The sequence below is a fragment of the Salvelinus alpinus genome, chromosome 2 (assembly GCF_045679555.1).
Source record: "Salvelinus alpinus chromosome 2, SLU_Salpinus.1, whole genome shotgun sequence".
Classification (NCBI taxonomy): Eukaryota; Metazoa; Chordata; class Actinopteri; order Salmoniformes; family Salmonidae; genus Salvelinus; species Salvelinus alpinus.
In genome coordinates, this window is record NC_092087.1 from 55,890,340 (window position 1) to 55,908,529 (window position 18,190).

At 42.0% G+C, this 18,190-nt stretch overlaps 1 protein-coding gene across 5 annotated transcripts in view; it reads right to left on the reverse strand.

Moving 5' to 3' along the window:
* Positions 1-18,190, reverse strand: part of LOC139565232 (potassium voltage-gated channel subfamily KQT member 2-like) — a 92,830-nt gene that overhangs the window by 22,171 nt on the left and 52,469 nt on the right. For 3 of the 5 annotated variants that reach the window (XM_071385434.1, XM_071385418.1, XM_071385406.1), the window contains exons 8-11: positions 18,009-18,103; positions 6,939-7,010; positions 6,694-6,723; positions 676-938 (exon numbers count right to left, since the gene is read on the reverse strand). In XM_071385434.1, the coding sequence (XP_071241535.1) occupies positions 676-938; positions 6,694-6,723; positions 6,939-7,010; positions 18,009-18,103 (460 nt within the window). The remainder of the gene's footprint in view (positions 1-675; positions 939-6,693; positions 6,724-6,938; positions 7,011-18,008; positions 18,104-18,190) is intronic. The other 2 variants (XM_071385425.1, XM_071385412.1) reach the window with 1 other exon arrangement.

Here is an 18,190-nt window from a genome sequence, read left to right on the forward strand (position 1 = left end):
CCCTGACCTACTCTACCATAGAAAATAAAGGCTTTCTATGGTCAGGACGTGACATCTAAATACTTTAAGGGGTGGTGACAATGCTAATAATATACTACCACTAGGATTGTTATAAGACATGTAATGAGAACTCATGAGTTCGACATGAACCTGTTTCATAGAGCTATATAGAGGACAGAGGTTATTACACTGTCATCATCAGTTCAAAGGTTTGTTATAACCTGCTATAGTCAGAGTAATGTAGCTAACCAAATCCTTACGATAGCATTAAGTGGCATTATGACCATTGTTATAACTTGTCATTGTCACCTAACTTTAAAACATCAACTACATCAGCAGAACAAAATCACCACACTGTATGTCTTTCTCTAATTGTACTGTTCCAAGTTTGTTTCAAATGAACCAAACAGAAAGGTAACAAAGATATACCACAGATAATAGAAAAAAAAGTATGAAACCCGGGAATGAACAGAGCAACAAAAGATACAGCACATAACACAACATGCAATTTGAACTCTCACAGCGCATCACACCACACAACAAACTAATTTCCAAGACGGCCACATGGATGACATTGCAACACTAAAGCCACAAAGAATAACACATCATTCAAAAGCTAGACGGAACTCAACATATCAAGTACCACAGAAACACACTGTGTAAAGATAATCCTACCTTCCGAGTTTTGGCGCGAGGCGGTGCCCTTAATGCGGAAGGCTTGACGTGCTCGGCTGCGTTCTCCGAAACTCCAACTCTTGGGCACTTTGTTGGGGCTGTCTTCATTGCTGTTGTCAGCGCTGGGGGACCTGTGAATGGGTTGGCCCCCCTGGCCTTGACCCTGGCTGCCTTGTCCACTGGGGCCCTGGGGTGAACCTTTCCCTTTGGTCCCTGAGCTCCGGGGACTGGAGAAAACACGCTCCTTCAGGCTGACCTTCTGACTGGAGGGGTCAGGGGATCAAGAGACGTTGAGAGGAGATATGTCATGTTATCGCCACTCAATCAATACAAGTCAGTATTGTTCTGTGTATTCATGCACACCATGCACATCTTTGGTTTACTAGCCGTACAACGTTTTGGTATTGCATTCATTCAGCCCCAACTGAATATTGTCGGAGTATCACAACAAACGCCTCACAAGTTACTCTAATTACTTGGCAGTAAGTAATCAGTTAAAATACGCTTTTCAATAAATCATCTCATTTTATAGGACTTGTCTAAAACACAAACACCTTACCCAGGCCTTTTCACACTCATGAGCTCAACATATTGGTGACTGTATGACTGAATCACCTGAGTAAGTATGGGCACTATGTCAGAGCACAACATTGTGCCACGCTCATAAATAACTGTCACGCTCGTCGAAATGAATGGACCAAGGCGCAGCGTGCGTAGAGTTCCACATATTTTAATAAATCGAAACTCACCAAACAAAACAAACAAGCACAAACGAAACGTGATGTTCTGGGCTGCTTACAGGCAGCTACACAAAAACAAGATCCCACAAACTAAAGGTGGGAAAAAGGCTGCCTAAGTATGCCCAATCAGAGACAACGAAAGATGGCTGCCTCTGACTGGGAACCATACCCAGCCAACAAAGAAATAGAAAAACTAGAATGCCCACCCAAATCACACCCTGACCTAACCAAATAGAGAAATAAAAAAGGCTCTCTAAGGTCAGGGCGTGACAATAACGTTGTCATTGACGTCACGCCATCATGCAGCATTAGTCAGAAATTGAATGGGTTAAAAAAAATAAAGTGTCAGTAGGTAGCCCACAGGCTCTCTGTTGTTGTGTCCTTGTTTGTGTCCCAAATAGCACCCTATTCCCTATGTTGTGAATTTCTAAATAGTGCACTATATAGGGAATCGGGTGCCATTTGGGACGCATACCTTGAATACAAAGCAGTTTGTTTGTTTATTGGGATTCCCATTAGCTGTTGCTTATGCAGCTAGTCTTTCTGGGGTCCACACAAAACACAAAACATAATACAAATCATTGATAGACAAAAACAGCTCAAGGACAGAGCTACATACATTTGATGATGACAATGATGATATCAAGCTTGTGACTCTACAAACATGTTGGACGCATTTGCTGTTTGTTTTGGCTGTGTTTCAGATTAAACTTCGACATTAATGTGTGTGCTATCATGATTACGGATTGTCCTGAATGAATCGTGAAAAATAATAATATTGAGTGAGAAACAGACGCCTCACAAGTCCTCAACTGGCAGCTTCATTAAATAGTACCCCAAAAACATCAGTCTCAACATCAACAGTGAAGAAGCGACTCCAGGATGCTGGCCTTCTAGGCGGAGTTGCAAAGAAAAATCCATATCTCAGACTGGCCAATAAAAATAACAGATTAAGATGGCCAGCATCCCGGAGTTGCCTCTTCACTGTTGACGTTGAGACTGGTGTTTTGCGGGTACTATTTAATGAAGCTGCCAGTTAAGGACTTGTGAGGCGTCTGTTTCTCAAACTAGACACTCGAATCTATTTGTCCTCGCAAACCTCTTTCTATTCTGGTTAGTGCCAGTTTGCGCTATTCTGTGAAGGGAGTAGTACACAGTGTTGTACGAGATCTTCAGTTTCTTGGCAATTTCTCGCATGGAATAGCTTTAATTTCTCAAGAATAGACTGATGAGTTTCAGAAGAAAGTACTTTGTTTCTGGCCATTTTGAGCCTGTAATCGAACCCACAAATGCTGATGCTCCAGATACTCAACTAGTCTAAAGAAGGCCAGTTTTATTGCTTCGTTAATCAGTACCACAGTTTTCAGCTGTGCTAACATAATTGCAAAAGGGTTTTCTAATGATCAATTAGCCTTTTAAATTGATAAACTTGGATTAGCTAACATAACGGGCCATTGGAACACAGGAGTGATAGTTGTTGATAATGGGCCTCTGTACGCCTATGTAGATATTCCATGAAGAAGAAAAAAATCTGCCGTTTCCAGCTACAGTAGTCAGTTACAACAGTAACAATTTCTATACTGTATTTCTGAACAATTTTATGATATTTTAACGGACAAAAAAATGTGCTTTTTTTCAAAATCAAGGACATTTCTAAGTGACCCCAAACTTTTGAACAGTAGCGTACATATCAGCATACATAACTATAATCACACACATCAGCATACCATTCTGCAAATATACATTTCAACATCTACAATGTATTCGGAAAGTATTCAGACCCCTTGACTTTTTCCAAATTTTGTTAGGTAACAGCATTGTTCTAAAATTGATTAAATTGTTTATTTTCCCCGTCATCAATCTACACACAATACCACATAATGACAGAGCGAAAACAGATTTTTAGAAATTATCACAAAAAAATCTAAAATAAGATATATATCTCACATTTACATCCGGGCTCAGGCTGGGCCACTCAAGGACATTCAGAGACTCGTCCTGAAACCACTCCTGCATCGACTTGGCTGTGTGCTTAGGGTCGTTGTCCTGTTGGAAGGTGAACCTTTGCCACAATCTGAGGTCCTGAGCACTCTGAAGCAGGTTTTCGTCAAGGATCTCTCTGTACTTTGACCCTGTTCATCATTTCCTCAATCCTGACTATTCTCCCAGTCCCTGCCGCTGAAAAACATCCCCACAGCATGATGCTGCCACAACCATGCTTCACCGTAAGGATGGTGCCAGATTTCCTCCAGATGTGACGCTTCATCTGACTAGAGAATCTTATTTCTCATGGTCTGAGAGACCTTTAGGTGCTTTATGGCAAACTACAAGCAGGCTGCCATGTGCCTTTTACTGAGGAGTGGCTTCCATCTGGCCACTCTACCATAAAGGCCTGATTGTTGAAGTGCTGCAAAGATGGTTGTCCTTCTGGAAGGTTCTCCCATCTCCAAAGAGGAACTCTGGAGCTCTGTCAGTGACCATCGGGTTCTTGGTCACCTCCTTGACCAAGGCCCTTCTCCCCCGATTGCTCAGTTTGGATAGGCGGCCAGCTCTAGGAAGGGTCTTGGTGGTTCCAAACTTCTTCTATTTATGAATGATGGAGGCCACTGTGTTTTTGGTGGCCTTCAATGCTGCAGAATTTTTTGGTACCCTTCCCCAAATCTGTGCCTTGACACAATCCTGTCTCGGAGCTCTTCCTTCGACCTCATGGCTTGGTTTTTGCTCTGACATGCAGTCAACTGTGGGACATTATACAGACAGGTGTGTGCAAGTTGTAGAAACATCAAGGATGCTCAATGGAAACAGGATGCACCTGAGCTCAATTTCAAGTCTCATGGCATAGGGTCTGAAAACGTATGCAAATAAGCTATTTCTGTTTTTTCTTTGCAATACATTGGCAAAAATGTCTAAACGTGTTTTCGCTTTTTCATTATGGGGTATTGTGTGTAGATTGAGAAGGGCAAAACATTATTAAATCCATTTTAGAATAAGGCTGTAATGTAACAAAATGTGGTTAGAAGTTAAGGGGTGCACTGTATATACAAACAAGTTATTTAGGTCAGAGAGGGGAGAGGTGTGGGTCATGAGGTACTGTTTAATTTGTTTTTTAAAGCTCATTTAGTAGATTGTACAATGAGATGGGAGTTCCATGTAACCATGTCTCTATATAAAATGCCTTCAGAAAGTATTCAAACCCCTTGAATTATTCCACATTTTGTTGTGTTACAGCCTGAATTCCAAATTGATAAAAAACATTCTCCAATCTACAAAAAACATTTTTGCACATTTATTGAAAATTAAATACAGAAATATCTCATTTACATAAGTATTCACACCTCTGAGTCTATACTTTGGAGAAGCACTTTAGAAGTGATTACAGCTGTGAGTCTTTCTGGGTACATTCTAAGAGTTTTCCACACCTGGATTGTGCAACATTTGGCCAGTATTCTTTTCAAAATTCTTCAAGCTCTGTCAAAACGGTTGTTGATCATTGCTAGACAACCATTTTCAGGTCTTGCAATACATTTTAAAGTAGATTTAAGTCAAAACTGTAACACGGCCAACATTCTTGGTAAGTAACTCTAGTGTAGATTTGGCCTCGTGTTTTAGGTCATTGTCCTGCTGAAAGGTGAATACATCTCCCATTGTCTCGTGGAAAGCAGACTTAACCAGGTTTTCCTTTAGGAATTTGCCTGTGCTTGGCTCTATTACGTTTCTATTCATCCTGAAAAATGTGCCTGTCCTTAACGATTACAAGCATACCGATAACATGATGCAGCAACCACTATGCTTGAAAATATGAGTGGTACTCAGTAATGTGTTGTATTGGATTTGCCCCAAACATAACACTTTGTATTCATGATAAAACGTTTCCTTCCTCTCCAGCAACTGAGTTAGGAAAGACTCCTGTATCTGTAACGTTCGTCTTGCGGAGAGAGATTGGACCAAGGCGCAGCGGGTGATGAAGACATGAATGAATTTATTTAACAAGACGTAAACGAACACTAACACGAAAATATACTTGAAAAATTACAAAACAACAAAACGACGTAGACAGACCTGAACTTGAGCACTTACATAAACACGAAGAACGCACGAACAGGAACAGACTACACAAACGAAACAGTCCCGTGTGGTAACACATACAGACACGAGATACAATCACCCACAAACAAACAGTGAGAACATCCTACCTTAATATGGTTCTCAATCAGAGGAAATGTCAAACACCTGCCTCTAATTGAGAACCATATCAGGCAACCCATTTAAACAAACATAGAAACACATAACATAGAATGCCCACCCCAACTCACGCCCTGACCAACTAAACACATACAAAAATAAGAGAAAACAGGTCAGGAACGTGACAGTATCTTTGTAGTGACTCTGTGTATTGATACACCATCCAAAGTGTAATTAATAACTTCACCATGCTCAAAGGGATATTCAATGTCTGCTTTAAAAAAAATGTACTACCAATAAGTGCCCTTCTTTGCGAGGCATTGGAAAACCTCCCTGGTCTTTGAGGTTGAATCTGTGTTTGAAATTCACTGCTCGACTGAGGGACCTTACAGATAATTGCTTGTGTGGGGTACAGAGATGCGGTAGTCATTCAAAAATCACGTTAAACACTATTATCGCACACAGCGTGAGTCAGCGCAACTTATTATGTGACTTGTTAAGCACATTTTTACTCCTGAACTTTAGGCTTGCCAAAACAAGGGGGTTGAATACTTATTGACTCAAGACATTTCAGCTTTACATTTTTATTCATTTGTTAATGTTTTATTTTGAAAAACATAATTCCACTTTGACATTATGGGGTAATGTGTGTGACAAAAAAAATAATCTCATTTTAATCCATTTTCAATTCAAGCTGTAACACAACAAAATGTGTACAAAGTCAAGAGGTGTGAACGCACTGTAACACTGTGCGTTGCGTTAAATTTGTACAGTGTTGATATGAACCCTCTAAGTACAGTGAAGGGCAAGGCGTGCTGCTCTATTCTGGGCCAGCTGAAGCATTCTGGGTTATTCTTTGCTGCGCCTGACCATATAACCGTGAAATAGTCAATATGTGATCAAACTAGAGACAGTAGGACTTGTTTGGTCGAGTGTTGGTCACCTTAGTGACATGGCTGGTACTCTCAATGTTGGTAACTGTTTTGAACAGTCCTCAGGTTCAGTGTCAACTTTAGAACTGACCAGAAATTTGGGATGGAGATGAGTGAAATAGATTATTTTGACCTCGTTGTAAGATAAGGTTTTTGATACTGACCTTGGGGAGGGCTCCGGTTGGGGTTCCTTCCTGTTTGGTCAGGAAACACAAAGACACACACACAAACAAACAAACAAAACAAACAGACACATACAGTACATTCAATTGTCAATAATCTGTCAAATCTGACATAGTAGTATTGACGCTATATTTTTTATAGATATAGTAGCACACTATATTTTCCATAATGTTTCATAATGCTATAAAGATCTTAGGAGATGATGAATTCGGATTTTGTTTCTGACCTGAATGACAGTCCCGACTTGCTCTTCAGATTTCTTAGTAGATCCAGTTGATTTAGTGGCGGGATCAGTCTACTTATAAATAAAAGACAAAAGATGTGTTGGTGTTACAAGGAAGAAAAGAAAACATACCCCAGCACAGCTTTACTGCATATAGAATGGCTTGGTTTTGTTTCAAATGTTCTATATGAATGTATATTATTCCCGATGCAATCCCTGCCATTTATGGGTAGTAGGTTGTAGATTTCAATTTTACTTGATTTCATATGCCTCCTTACCAAGAGCTTGAATTCTGTGAGGATGTTTTCAACTGCCCTGTAACCAGAACTAAAATGGCATTTTCATAATTTTTTTGGAATGCAGATAAGAGAATGTGACACAGTAACAAACAACTGCAATTACTATCCCATTCATTAATTGTCCAAAGTTTTGTAAAAGATACTTGTCTTACGTAATATAATGTTTGATTAAACTTCACTGTAGTCATACAGCCCTTGAATTCAATTTGACACCCCAACTTTCAAAGTAGCCTGTTGTTCCTTATGAGACAGGCACACTTTAATTTATCTAAGACTTGCAGTACCTATCCAATGGAAACCTTTCCCTGCAGATGAGGTAATAAGTACCCAGTCCTTCGGCCCTGGGCCTACTATGCGACAATCAGATATGGCCCAGTTGCAGGCCCGTTTGCCTTTTTCCCTTCAGCCATCAATCAATACTCAAGCTCAAGTTGGCCATCTATACACCTGGCATAGAACATTCATATTAACAAAGACTAATCACTACCAATATGTTTAGACAAGCCTGTGACATCACCAAGGGGACCAAATTGTCACAAACTAACTGAAATTGTGAACCATAATTCATCAAAATTAAATTTGAAAACATCAGTCTTTTTCATTTGTCTTCATCTGTGTGTGTGTGTGTGTGTGTGTGTGTGTGTGTGTGTGTGTGTGTGTGTGTGTGTGTGTGTGTGTGTGTGTGTGTGTGTGTGTGTGTGTGTGTGTGTGTGTGTGTGTGTGTATATAATGGTATGCCGTGCTGTGTTTTTGTGTGCTATGCCAAGAGAGCGAGAGCAAGATAGAGAGCGACAACGAGTGCGAGTGTGCGTGCGCGCCTCTGGGCATCTAATATGATGAGAAGATGGTGCTGCAGTGGATAGCTGACCAATTCTGCTATTTTGTGTGTTTTCTTGACACTGATATTAACTTTTTTTGCACATAATATTTCTACCATAATTTCCTATGACCAAAAACATCTTCTGGATATCAGAACAGTGATCATTAACCTCAATTCTTAACTATATTTTCTTAAAACTGCATTGTTGGCTAAGGGCTTGTAAGTAAGCATTTCACAGTTCCCGTTGTATTGGGCGCAATTGACAAATACAATTTGATTGACGATTTTTACTTCAATGAGTCAGCAGCTGTGGACTGCTCATTCTGGACCAGGCCCTAATCCCTGGGACTCGAAAAAGGAAGAGATGGCGCAAGAGAGGCAAACGAGCAGGCTCCCTGATGAGACTATGCCGGCGAGTAAATAAACCGCCTCTACCGTCCATTCTATTGGCGAACGTACAATCACTAGAGAACAAACTGGACAAGCTTCTTTCGAGACTATCCTATCAACAGGACCTGAAGCACTGTAATATCCTATGTTTATCTGGGTCGTGGCTGAGCAAGGACATGGATAATATACATCTAGCAGGTTTTTCTATGCATCGTCAAGACCGAATGGCAGCTTCTGGTAAGGTTAAGGGGAGGTGTCTGTCTCTGTTAACAACAGCTGGTGTGCAATCTCTAATGTTAAGGAAGTCTTTTGTCTACCCGATTTAGAATACCTCATGATAAGCTGCAGACCATACTATTTACATGTTTCATAGCTGTCTATTTACCACCACAAACTGATGCCGGCACTAAGACCACACTCAACGAGCTGTATATAGCCATAAGAAAACAAGAAAGGACATCCAGAGGTGGCTCTCGTAGTGGCTTGTGATTTTAATGCAGGGAAACTGAAATCCGTCTTACTTAATTTTTACAAGCATGTCACCTTTACAACTAGAGGTCACAAAACTCTAGATCACCTTTACTCCACACACAGAAACACATACAAGGCCCTCCATTTAGCAAATCAGACCATAACTCTATCCTCCTGCTTCCTGCTTGCAAGTAAGAACTCAAACAGAAGTACCAGTGACGTGCTCAATACGGTGGTCAAGTGGTCCGATGAAGCGAATGTTAGGCTACAGAACTATTTCGATAGCACAGACTGGAATATGTTCCGGGATTCATCTGATAACATTACCACATCAGTCACCGACTTCATTACCGTACGTACATACATCTCAATACATGACTAAGATCGAATCCTACTACGCCGGCTCTGATGCTCGTCGGATGTGGCGGGGCTTGCAAACTATCACGGTTTACAAAAGGAAACCCAGCTGCGAGCTGCCCAGTGATGCGAGCCTACCAGACAAGCTATATTTATTTTATGCTCGCTTTGAGGCAAGCAACCAAGCATGAGAATAGCAGCTGTTCTGGACGACTGTGTGATCTCGCTCTCCGTAGCCGATGTGAGTAAGACCTTACTCACATCGCCAGACATATTACCAGGATGAGTTCTCAGAGCATGCGTTGACCAGCTGGCAAGTGTCTTCACTGACATTTTAAACCTCTCCCATTCTGTAATATCAGCATTCAACACCATACTGCCCTCCAAGCAGCTCAGGACCCTGGGACTGAACACCTTCCAACTGCAACTGGATCCTGGACTTCCTGACGGGGCCCCCAGGTGGTGACGGTAGGCAACAACACATCCGCAACACTGACCCTCAACACGGGGGCCCCTTAGGATTGCATGCTTAATCCACTCCTGTACTCCCTGTTCACCCACGACTGCATGGCCACGTAGGACTCCAACACCATCATTAAGTTTGCTGATGACATGATGGTGGTTGGCCTGATCACTGACGATGAGACAGCCTATAGGGAGGAGGTCAGTGAGCTGGCAGTGTAGTGCCAGGACAACAACTTCTCCCTCAACATCAGCAAGACAAAGGAGCTGATAGTGGACTACAGCAAACGGAGGGCCGAGCACGCCCCCATCTACATTGAAGGCTGTAGTGGAGTGGGTCTCGAGCTTCAAGTTCCTCGGTGTCCACATCCCTAAGGACTTATCATGGTCCACAAACACCATAACAGTCGTGAAGAAAGCACGACAATGCCTCTTCCCCCTCAGGAGGCTGAAAAGATTTGGCATGGGCCCTCAGATCCTCAAAAAGTTCTACAGCTGCACCATTGAGAGCATCTTGACTGGCTGCATCTAGGGCTGTGGCGGTCTCACGGCAATAGCCTGTTAATTAACATAAACAAGTTTAGCATCTCCAGGCCTCCACCCATACAAGCTGCATTCAAGCCGCTGATGTGCGCCTTTAGAACATCTACATTTAAAAAGTCTAATAAATCTATTTAATATACACCATCACAATAAATCCATTATTTATTTTAGTCAGGTCTAAAGAAACATTATGATATGAATAACAATTTATTTTAGAAGAACAGAATATGAGTTGGTCTACTGTATGTTATCTGGCAATGCCATAGGCTTGTTCATTTAGCTGAAAATATATGCATATAAGTCCTGTGCCATTATTTTACGGACTCCTTTTTAAAATATGCGTACTTCTCCAAAGCTCAGTTGTCCTGAGTCTGCACAACACTGCCAGGACCTAGGATCAAGGGAGGCACTCAAGTTTTTTAATCCCATATCGCTTGACACATTCATGAAAATAGTAATGGCCTCTAAACCTTCAAGCTGCATACTGGACCCTATCCAACTAAACTACTGAAAGAGCGGCTTCCTGTGCTTGGCCCTCCTATGTTGAACATAACAAATGGTTCCCTATCCACCGGATGTGTACCAAACTCACTAAAAGTGTCAGTAATAAAGCCTCTCTTGAAAAAGCCAAACTTTCATAAAAAATGATCGAATCTCCCTTTCCTCTCAAAAACTTTTGAAAAGCTGTTGCACAGCAACGCACTGCCTATCTGAAGACAAGCAATGTATACGAAATGCTTCAGTCTGGTTTTAGACCCCATCGTAGCACTGAGACTGCACTCGTGAAGGTGGTAAATTACCTTTTAATGGCGTCAGACCAAGGCTCTGCATCTGTCCTCATGCTCTTAGACCTTAGTGCTGCTTTTGACACCACATTCTTTTGGAGAGATTGGAAACGCAAATTGGTCTACACGGACAAGTTCTGGCCTGGTTTAGATCTTATCTGTCGGAAAGATATCATTTTGTCTCTGTGGATGGTTTGTCCTCTGACAAATCAACTGTACATTTCAGTGTTCCTCAAGGCTCCGTTTTATGACCACTATTGTTTTCACTATATATTTTACCTCTTGGTGATGTCATTCGGAAACATCATGTTAACTTTCATTCCTATGCGGACGATACAAAGCTGTACATTTCAATGAAACATGGTGAAGCCCCAAAATGGTCCTCCCTGGAAGCCTGTGTTTCAGAGATAAGGAAGTGGATGGCGGCAAATGTTTTACTTTTAAACTCGGACAAAACAGAGATGTTAGTTCTACGTCCCAAGAAACAAAGAGATCTTCTGTTGGATCTGACAATTAATCTCGATGGTTGTACAGTCGTCTCAAATAAAACTGAAGGACCTCGGCGTTACTCTGGACCATGATCTCTCTTTTGACGAACATATCAAGACCATTTCAAGGACAGCTTTTTTCCATCTTCGTAACATTTCAAAAATCAGAAACGTTCTGTCCAAAAATGATGCAGATAAATTAATCCATGCTTTTGTTACTTCTAGACTAGACTACTGCAATTCTCTACTTTCTTTCTACCTGGATAAAGCAGTAAATCAACTTCAGTTAGTGCAAAATGCGGCTGCTACAATCTTGGCAAGAACCAAAAAATGTGATCATATTACTCCAGTGCTAGCCTCTACACTGGCTTCCTGTTAAGGCTAGGGCTGATTTCAAGGTTTTACTAATAACCTACAAAACATTACATGGGCTTGCTGCTACCCATCTCTCCGATTTGGTCCTGCCGTACATACCTACATGTACGCTACGGTCACAAGACGCAGGCCTCCTTATTGTCCCTAGAATGTCTAAGCAAACAGCTGGAGGCAGGGCTTTCTCCTATAGAGGTACATTTTTATGGAATGGTCTGCCTATCCATGTGAGAGACGCAGAGTCGGTCTCGACCTTTAAGTCTTTATTGAAGACTCATCTCTTCAGTAGGTCCTATGATTGAGTGTAGTGTGGCCCAGGGGTGTGAAGGTGAACAGAAAGGCACTGGAGCGACGAACCACCCTTACGGTCTCCGCCTGGCCGGTTCCTCTCTCTCCATCGTGATTCTCTGCCTCTAACCCTATTACGGGGACTGAGTCACTGGTGCTCTTCCATCCCATCCCTAGGAGGGGTGCGTCACTTGAGTGGGTTGAATCACTGAAGTGATCTTCCTGTCCGGGTTTGGCGCCCCCCTCGGGTTCGTGCCGTGGGGGAAATCTTTGTGGGCTATACCCGGCCTTATCTCAGGGTAGTAAGTTGGTGGTTGAACCCTCTGGTGGTGTGGGGGCGTGTGATTTGGCAAAGTGGGTGGGGTTATATACTGCCTGGTTGGCCCTGTCCGGGGGTATTGTCGGACGGGGCCACAGTGTCTCCCGACCTCTCCTGTCTCAGCCTCCAGTATTTATGCTGCAATAGTTTGGGTCGGGGGGCTATGGTCAGTCTTATATCTGGAGTATTTCTCCTGTGTTATCCGGTATCCTGTGTGAATTTAAGTATGCTCCCTCTAATTCTCTCTTTCTCCCTCCCCTCCCGGAGGGCCTGAGCCCTGGGACCATGCCTCGGGACTACCTGGCCTGATGACTCCTTGCTGTTCCTAGTCCACCTGGTTGTGCTGCTGCTCCAGTTTCAACTGTTCTACCTGCGGCTATGGAACCCTAACCAGTTCACTGGACGTGCTACCTTGTCCCGGACCTGCTGTTTTCGACTCTCTCTCTACGACACCTGCTGTTTCTAACTCTGAATGCTCGGCTATGAAAAGCCAACTGACATTTACTCATGAGGTGCTGACCTGTTGCACCCTCTACAACCACTGTGATTATTATTATTATTATTATTTGACTCTGCTGGTCATCTATGAACGTTTGAACATCTTGGCCATGCACTGTTATAATCTCAACCCGGCACAGCCAGAAAAGGACTGGCCACCACTCAGACTCTTGTTCCTCGCTAGGTTCCTTAGGTTCCTGCCTTTCTAGGGAGTTTTTCCTAGCCACCGTGCTTCTACGTCTGAATTGCTTGTTGTTTGGAGTTTTAGGCTGGGTTTTTGTATAGCACTTTGTGACATCGACTGATGTAAAAATGGCTTTATAAATACATTTGATTGATTTGATTGATTTTATATTAAAAACAATACAACTGAACTTAGCTGAATAAAATAGAAAGGATATTATTCCCATTCTGGAGCATGTGCGCAAAATGAAGTGTTTATGTTGAGCATAAAAGTGATCCTTTAAAACAGGTCCTATACGCTAGATTTAGAGTTACTTGGCAACTTTAGTTGTGAATGATACAACCCCTAGAATGTCTTAGAAATCAAAACATATATGGGCTGCATGATGCAACTAAAGGCTATTGATGATTTGAGAGAGTCAGGGGAAAAAAGCTTGGGCTCCGTTTCTTGCTTCAGTCTGCACAGCTATTCAGTCAATCAAGTGATCATATTTTCACCCATCGGACTATTCTCAAATGAATCTTTTCTTTACTAATATGTCAAATTAGTTTCGATTTAGAATGGCCCGTCAATGGGCAGGGGGGGCAAGGGAAAAACAGGGGCAAGGGAAAAAAGACATGTCATCCATGTGCACTCGAATAATGGAGGACGTGCGCATTCCGCCGCTACGTTATTTCAAGGATGGCGGACAGGATACTTCGGGTTAATCATGGAAATGTGCTTAATATGAGCAGCTAAGAAAGAAATCTAAAAAACACAGATTTCACTCCACACATCAACCACTGTTTGAGGAGCATGCGCTCGCTGCGTGACAGGTGATATACCGACCAAACTCTGTATGTCATGGGCTCTCCAGCCCTGTTCCTGCAGTTACCCAGTGCTTCGGGAACATCGATAGCCAAATGTTTTCACAACAATACATATTTCACTAAACTGTTGACAACCCCTCTATGTGCTTGAGGAAGGAATGAAGGAGATGGAAACGCATGGTGGTGATATTCTGTAGCTGAAAGGTAATGTGTCAGTATATTAATTATATAAATATAAAACATTCCCTATTACTAGACTATTGAAAATTATACAAATGTACAATCAATGAACCAAATGCATCTCCTAGGGTTATACGTTCTCTCCCAGACTCGTAGATAGAAATTTTGGAGAGTAGCATAAGACAACCCAGTCCATCCAGTATGCATAACAATACAGTCCACAATTTTATTGCGGTGTGGCGGTAATCCGGTCACCGCAACAGCCCTAGCTGCATCACCACATGGTATGGCAACTGCTTCGCATCCGACTGCAAGGCGCTACAGAGGCTAGTGCGTATAGCCCAGTACATCATTTTTTTCTCATCAATCTACAAACAATATCCCATAATGACAAAGCAACAACAGGCTTTTAGACATTTTTGCTCATTTATTTAAAATAAAAAACAGAAATATCACATTTACATAAGTATTCAGACCATTTACTTAGTATTTTGTTGAAGCACCTTTGGCAGCGATTATAGCATAGAGTCTTCGTGGCTATGACGCTACAAGCTTGGCCCACCTGTATTTGGGGAGTTTCCTTCCATTCTTCTCTGCAGATCCTCTCAAGCTCTGTCAGGTTGGATGGGGAGCATTGCTGTACAGCTATTTTCAGGTCTCTCCAGAGATGTTGGATCAGGTTCAAGTCCAGGCTCAGGCTGGGCCACTTCAAGGACATTCAGAGACTAGTCCTGAAGCCACTCCCTCCTTTTACTGAGAAGTGGCTTCTGTCTGGCCACTCTACCATAATGGCCTGATTGGTGGAGTGCTGCAGAGATGTTTGTCCTTCTAGACGCTTCTCTCATCTCCACAGAGGAATTCTAGAGCTCTGTCAGTGACCATCGAGTTTTGGTCACCTCCCTCACAAAGGCCCTTCTCCCCCGATTGCTCAGTTTGGCCGTGCTCTAGGAAGCGTCTTGGTGGTTCAAAACTTCTTCCATTTAAGAATGATGGAGGCCACTTTGTTCTTGGGGACCTTCAATGCTGCAGAAGCTCTATGGACAATTTCTTCGACTTCATGGCTTGATTTTTGCTCTGACATGACCCGTCAACTGTGGGACCTTATTTAGATAGGTGTGTGCCTTTCCAAATCATGTCCAATCAATTGAATTTACCACAGGTGGACTTCAATCACGTTGTAGAAACATCTGAAGGATGATCAATGGAAACAGGATGCACCTGAGCTCAATTTCGAGTCTCAAAGCAAATGGTCTGAATACTCATGTAAATAAGGTATCTGTTATTTTTTTTAAATACAAATTCTAAAAACCTGTTTTCGCTTTGTGATTATGGGGTATTGTGTGTACATTGCTCAGGAAAATTTTGAAAAGTCAGGGGGTCTGAATACTTTCCGAAGGCACTTTATATCTACATACAGTTGAAGTCGGAAGTTTACATACACTTAGGTTGGAGTCATTAAAACTTGTTTTTCAACCACTCAACAAGAAGTTTGTGAACAAACTATAGTTTTGCTAAATCGGTTAGGACATCTACTTTGTGCATGACACATTTCATTTTTCCAACAATAGTTTACAGACTATTTCACTGTATCACAATTCCAGTGGGTCAGAAGTTTACATACACTAAGTTGACTGTGTCTTTAAACAGCTTGGAAAATTCCAGAAAATGATGGAAAATCATGGCATTAGAAGCTTCTGATAGGGTAATTGACATCATTTGAGTCAATTGGAGGTGTACCTGTGGATGTATTTCAAGGCCTACCTTCAACCTCAGTGCCTCTTTGCTTGACATCATGGGAAAATCAAAAGAAATCAGCCAAGACCCCAGGAAAAAAATTGTAGACCTCCACAAGTCTGGTTCATCCTTGGGTGCAATTTCCAAACGCCTGAAGGTACCACGTTCATCTGTACAAACAATAGTACGCAAGAATAAACACCATGGGACCACGCAGCCGTCATACTGCTCAGGAAGAAGACGCATTCTGTCTCCTAGTGATGAACATACTTGTTGCGAAAAGTGAAAATCAATCCCAGAACAACAGCAAAGGACCTTGTGAAGATGCTGGAGGAAACAGGTACAAAAGTATCTATATCCACAGTAAAACAAGTCCTATATCGACATAATCTGAAAGGCCGCTCAGCAAGGAAGAAGCCACTGCTCCAAAACCGCCATAAAAAAGCCAGACTACGGTTTGCAACTGCACATGGGGACAAAGATCGTACTTTTTGCAGAAATGTCCTCTGGTCTGATGAAACAAAAATACAGTTGTTTGGCCATAATGACCATCATTATGTTTGGAGGGGGATGCTTGCAAGCTGAAGAACACCATCCCAACCGTGAAGCAGTTGTGGGGGTGCTTTGCTGCAGGAGGAACTGGTGCACGTCACAAAATAGATGGCATCATGAGGAAAGAAAATTATGTGGATATATTGAAGCAACATCTCAAGACATCAGTCAGGAAGTTAAAGCTTGGTCACAAATGGGTCTTCCAAATGGACAATGACCCCAAGCATACTTCCAAAGTTGTGGCAAAATGGCTTAAGGACAACAAAGTCAAGGTATCAGAGTGGCCATGGGGGCAGAACTGAAAAAGCGTGTGCGAGCAAGGAAGCCTACAAACCTGACTCAGTTACACCAGCTCTGTCAGGAGGAATGGGCCAAAATTCACCCAACTTATTGTGGTAAGCTTGTGGAAGGCTACCTGAAACGTTTGACCCAAGTTAAACAATTTAATGGCAATGCTACCAAATACTAATTGAGTGTATGTAAACTTCTGACCCACTGGGAATGTGAGGAAAGAACTAAAAGCTGAAATAAATGATTCTCTACTATTATTCTGACATTTCACACTTAAAATAAAGTAGTGATCCTAACTGACCTAAGACAGGGAATTTTTACTAGGATTAAATGTCAGGAATTGTGAAAAACTGAGTTTAAATTTATTTGGCTAAGGTGTATGTAAACTTCCGACTTCAACTGTATCTACTTCAATTACCTCATGCCCCTGCACATCGACTGCACATCGACTGGATATATGCACGGGAACTGGTACCCCGTGCATATATCCAAGTTATCATTGTGTATTTATTCGTTGTGTTGTTATTTCTATTAATTATTTATCTGAATTGTTTGGAAGGGCCCCTAAGTAAGCATTTCACGGATAGTCTACACCTGTTTTTTGCGAAGCATGTGACAAATAAAATGTTATACGGATTTGCCCCAAACATAGCACTTTGTATTCAGGACAAAATTTAATTTCTTTGCCTAATTCTTTGCAGTATTACTTTAGTGCATGCGTCCTGTTTGCAGTAATACTTGTTATTCTGTGCAGGCTTCCTTCTTTTCACTCTGTCATATATGTTAGTATTGTAGAGTAACTATATTCTCGGTTATCTTCTATCACATATATTCAGGCTGTAACAACAAAATATGGAAAAAGTCAAGGGGTTAAATACTTTCTGAAGGCTGTACTGTATTTCTATAATAATAATAATGTCATGCTTTAGAAATGAATTCACATGGTCCTTTGTGGTTGAGCTGATAGCGCATGGTTGTTGTGAGTTACTTCGGATAAAAGCTGCTAAATGGAATGTATTTTTATAAATGAGGTAAATGTCTATTGGCTTGGACTAGGAATCCATCAGCCCTTTAGCCCCTACGCAGATCCTGATTGGACGTCTTCATTAACCTTCAGATTGAGGGGAAAAAGCAGTGGGCAAAGGTTAGAGCTGGGATCGATCCTGGACACTAGAGAGGTGCAGACAGGCCCAATGTAAATCTAGGCGCTGATTTACTATATGATCAATACCTGTACATCGGCACGGACACGGTGCGCTCGTAATAATCCCACGTCGACTCCAGGTCTGGCCGGGTGAGATTGGTGGCGTAGAAGCGCCACGCGGCCTGAGGGAGGAGAGAGAGAGACAGAAAGAGAGAGATGAAATAGAGAAGGATAGAGAGATGGATGAATAATACATGGAAGAGGTAGAG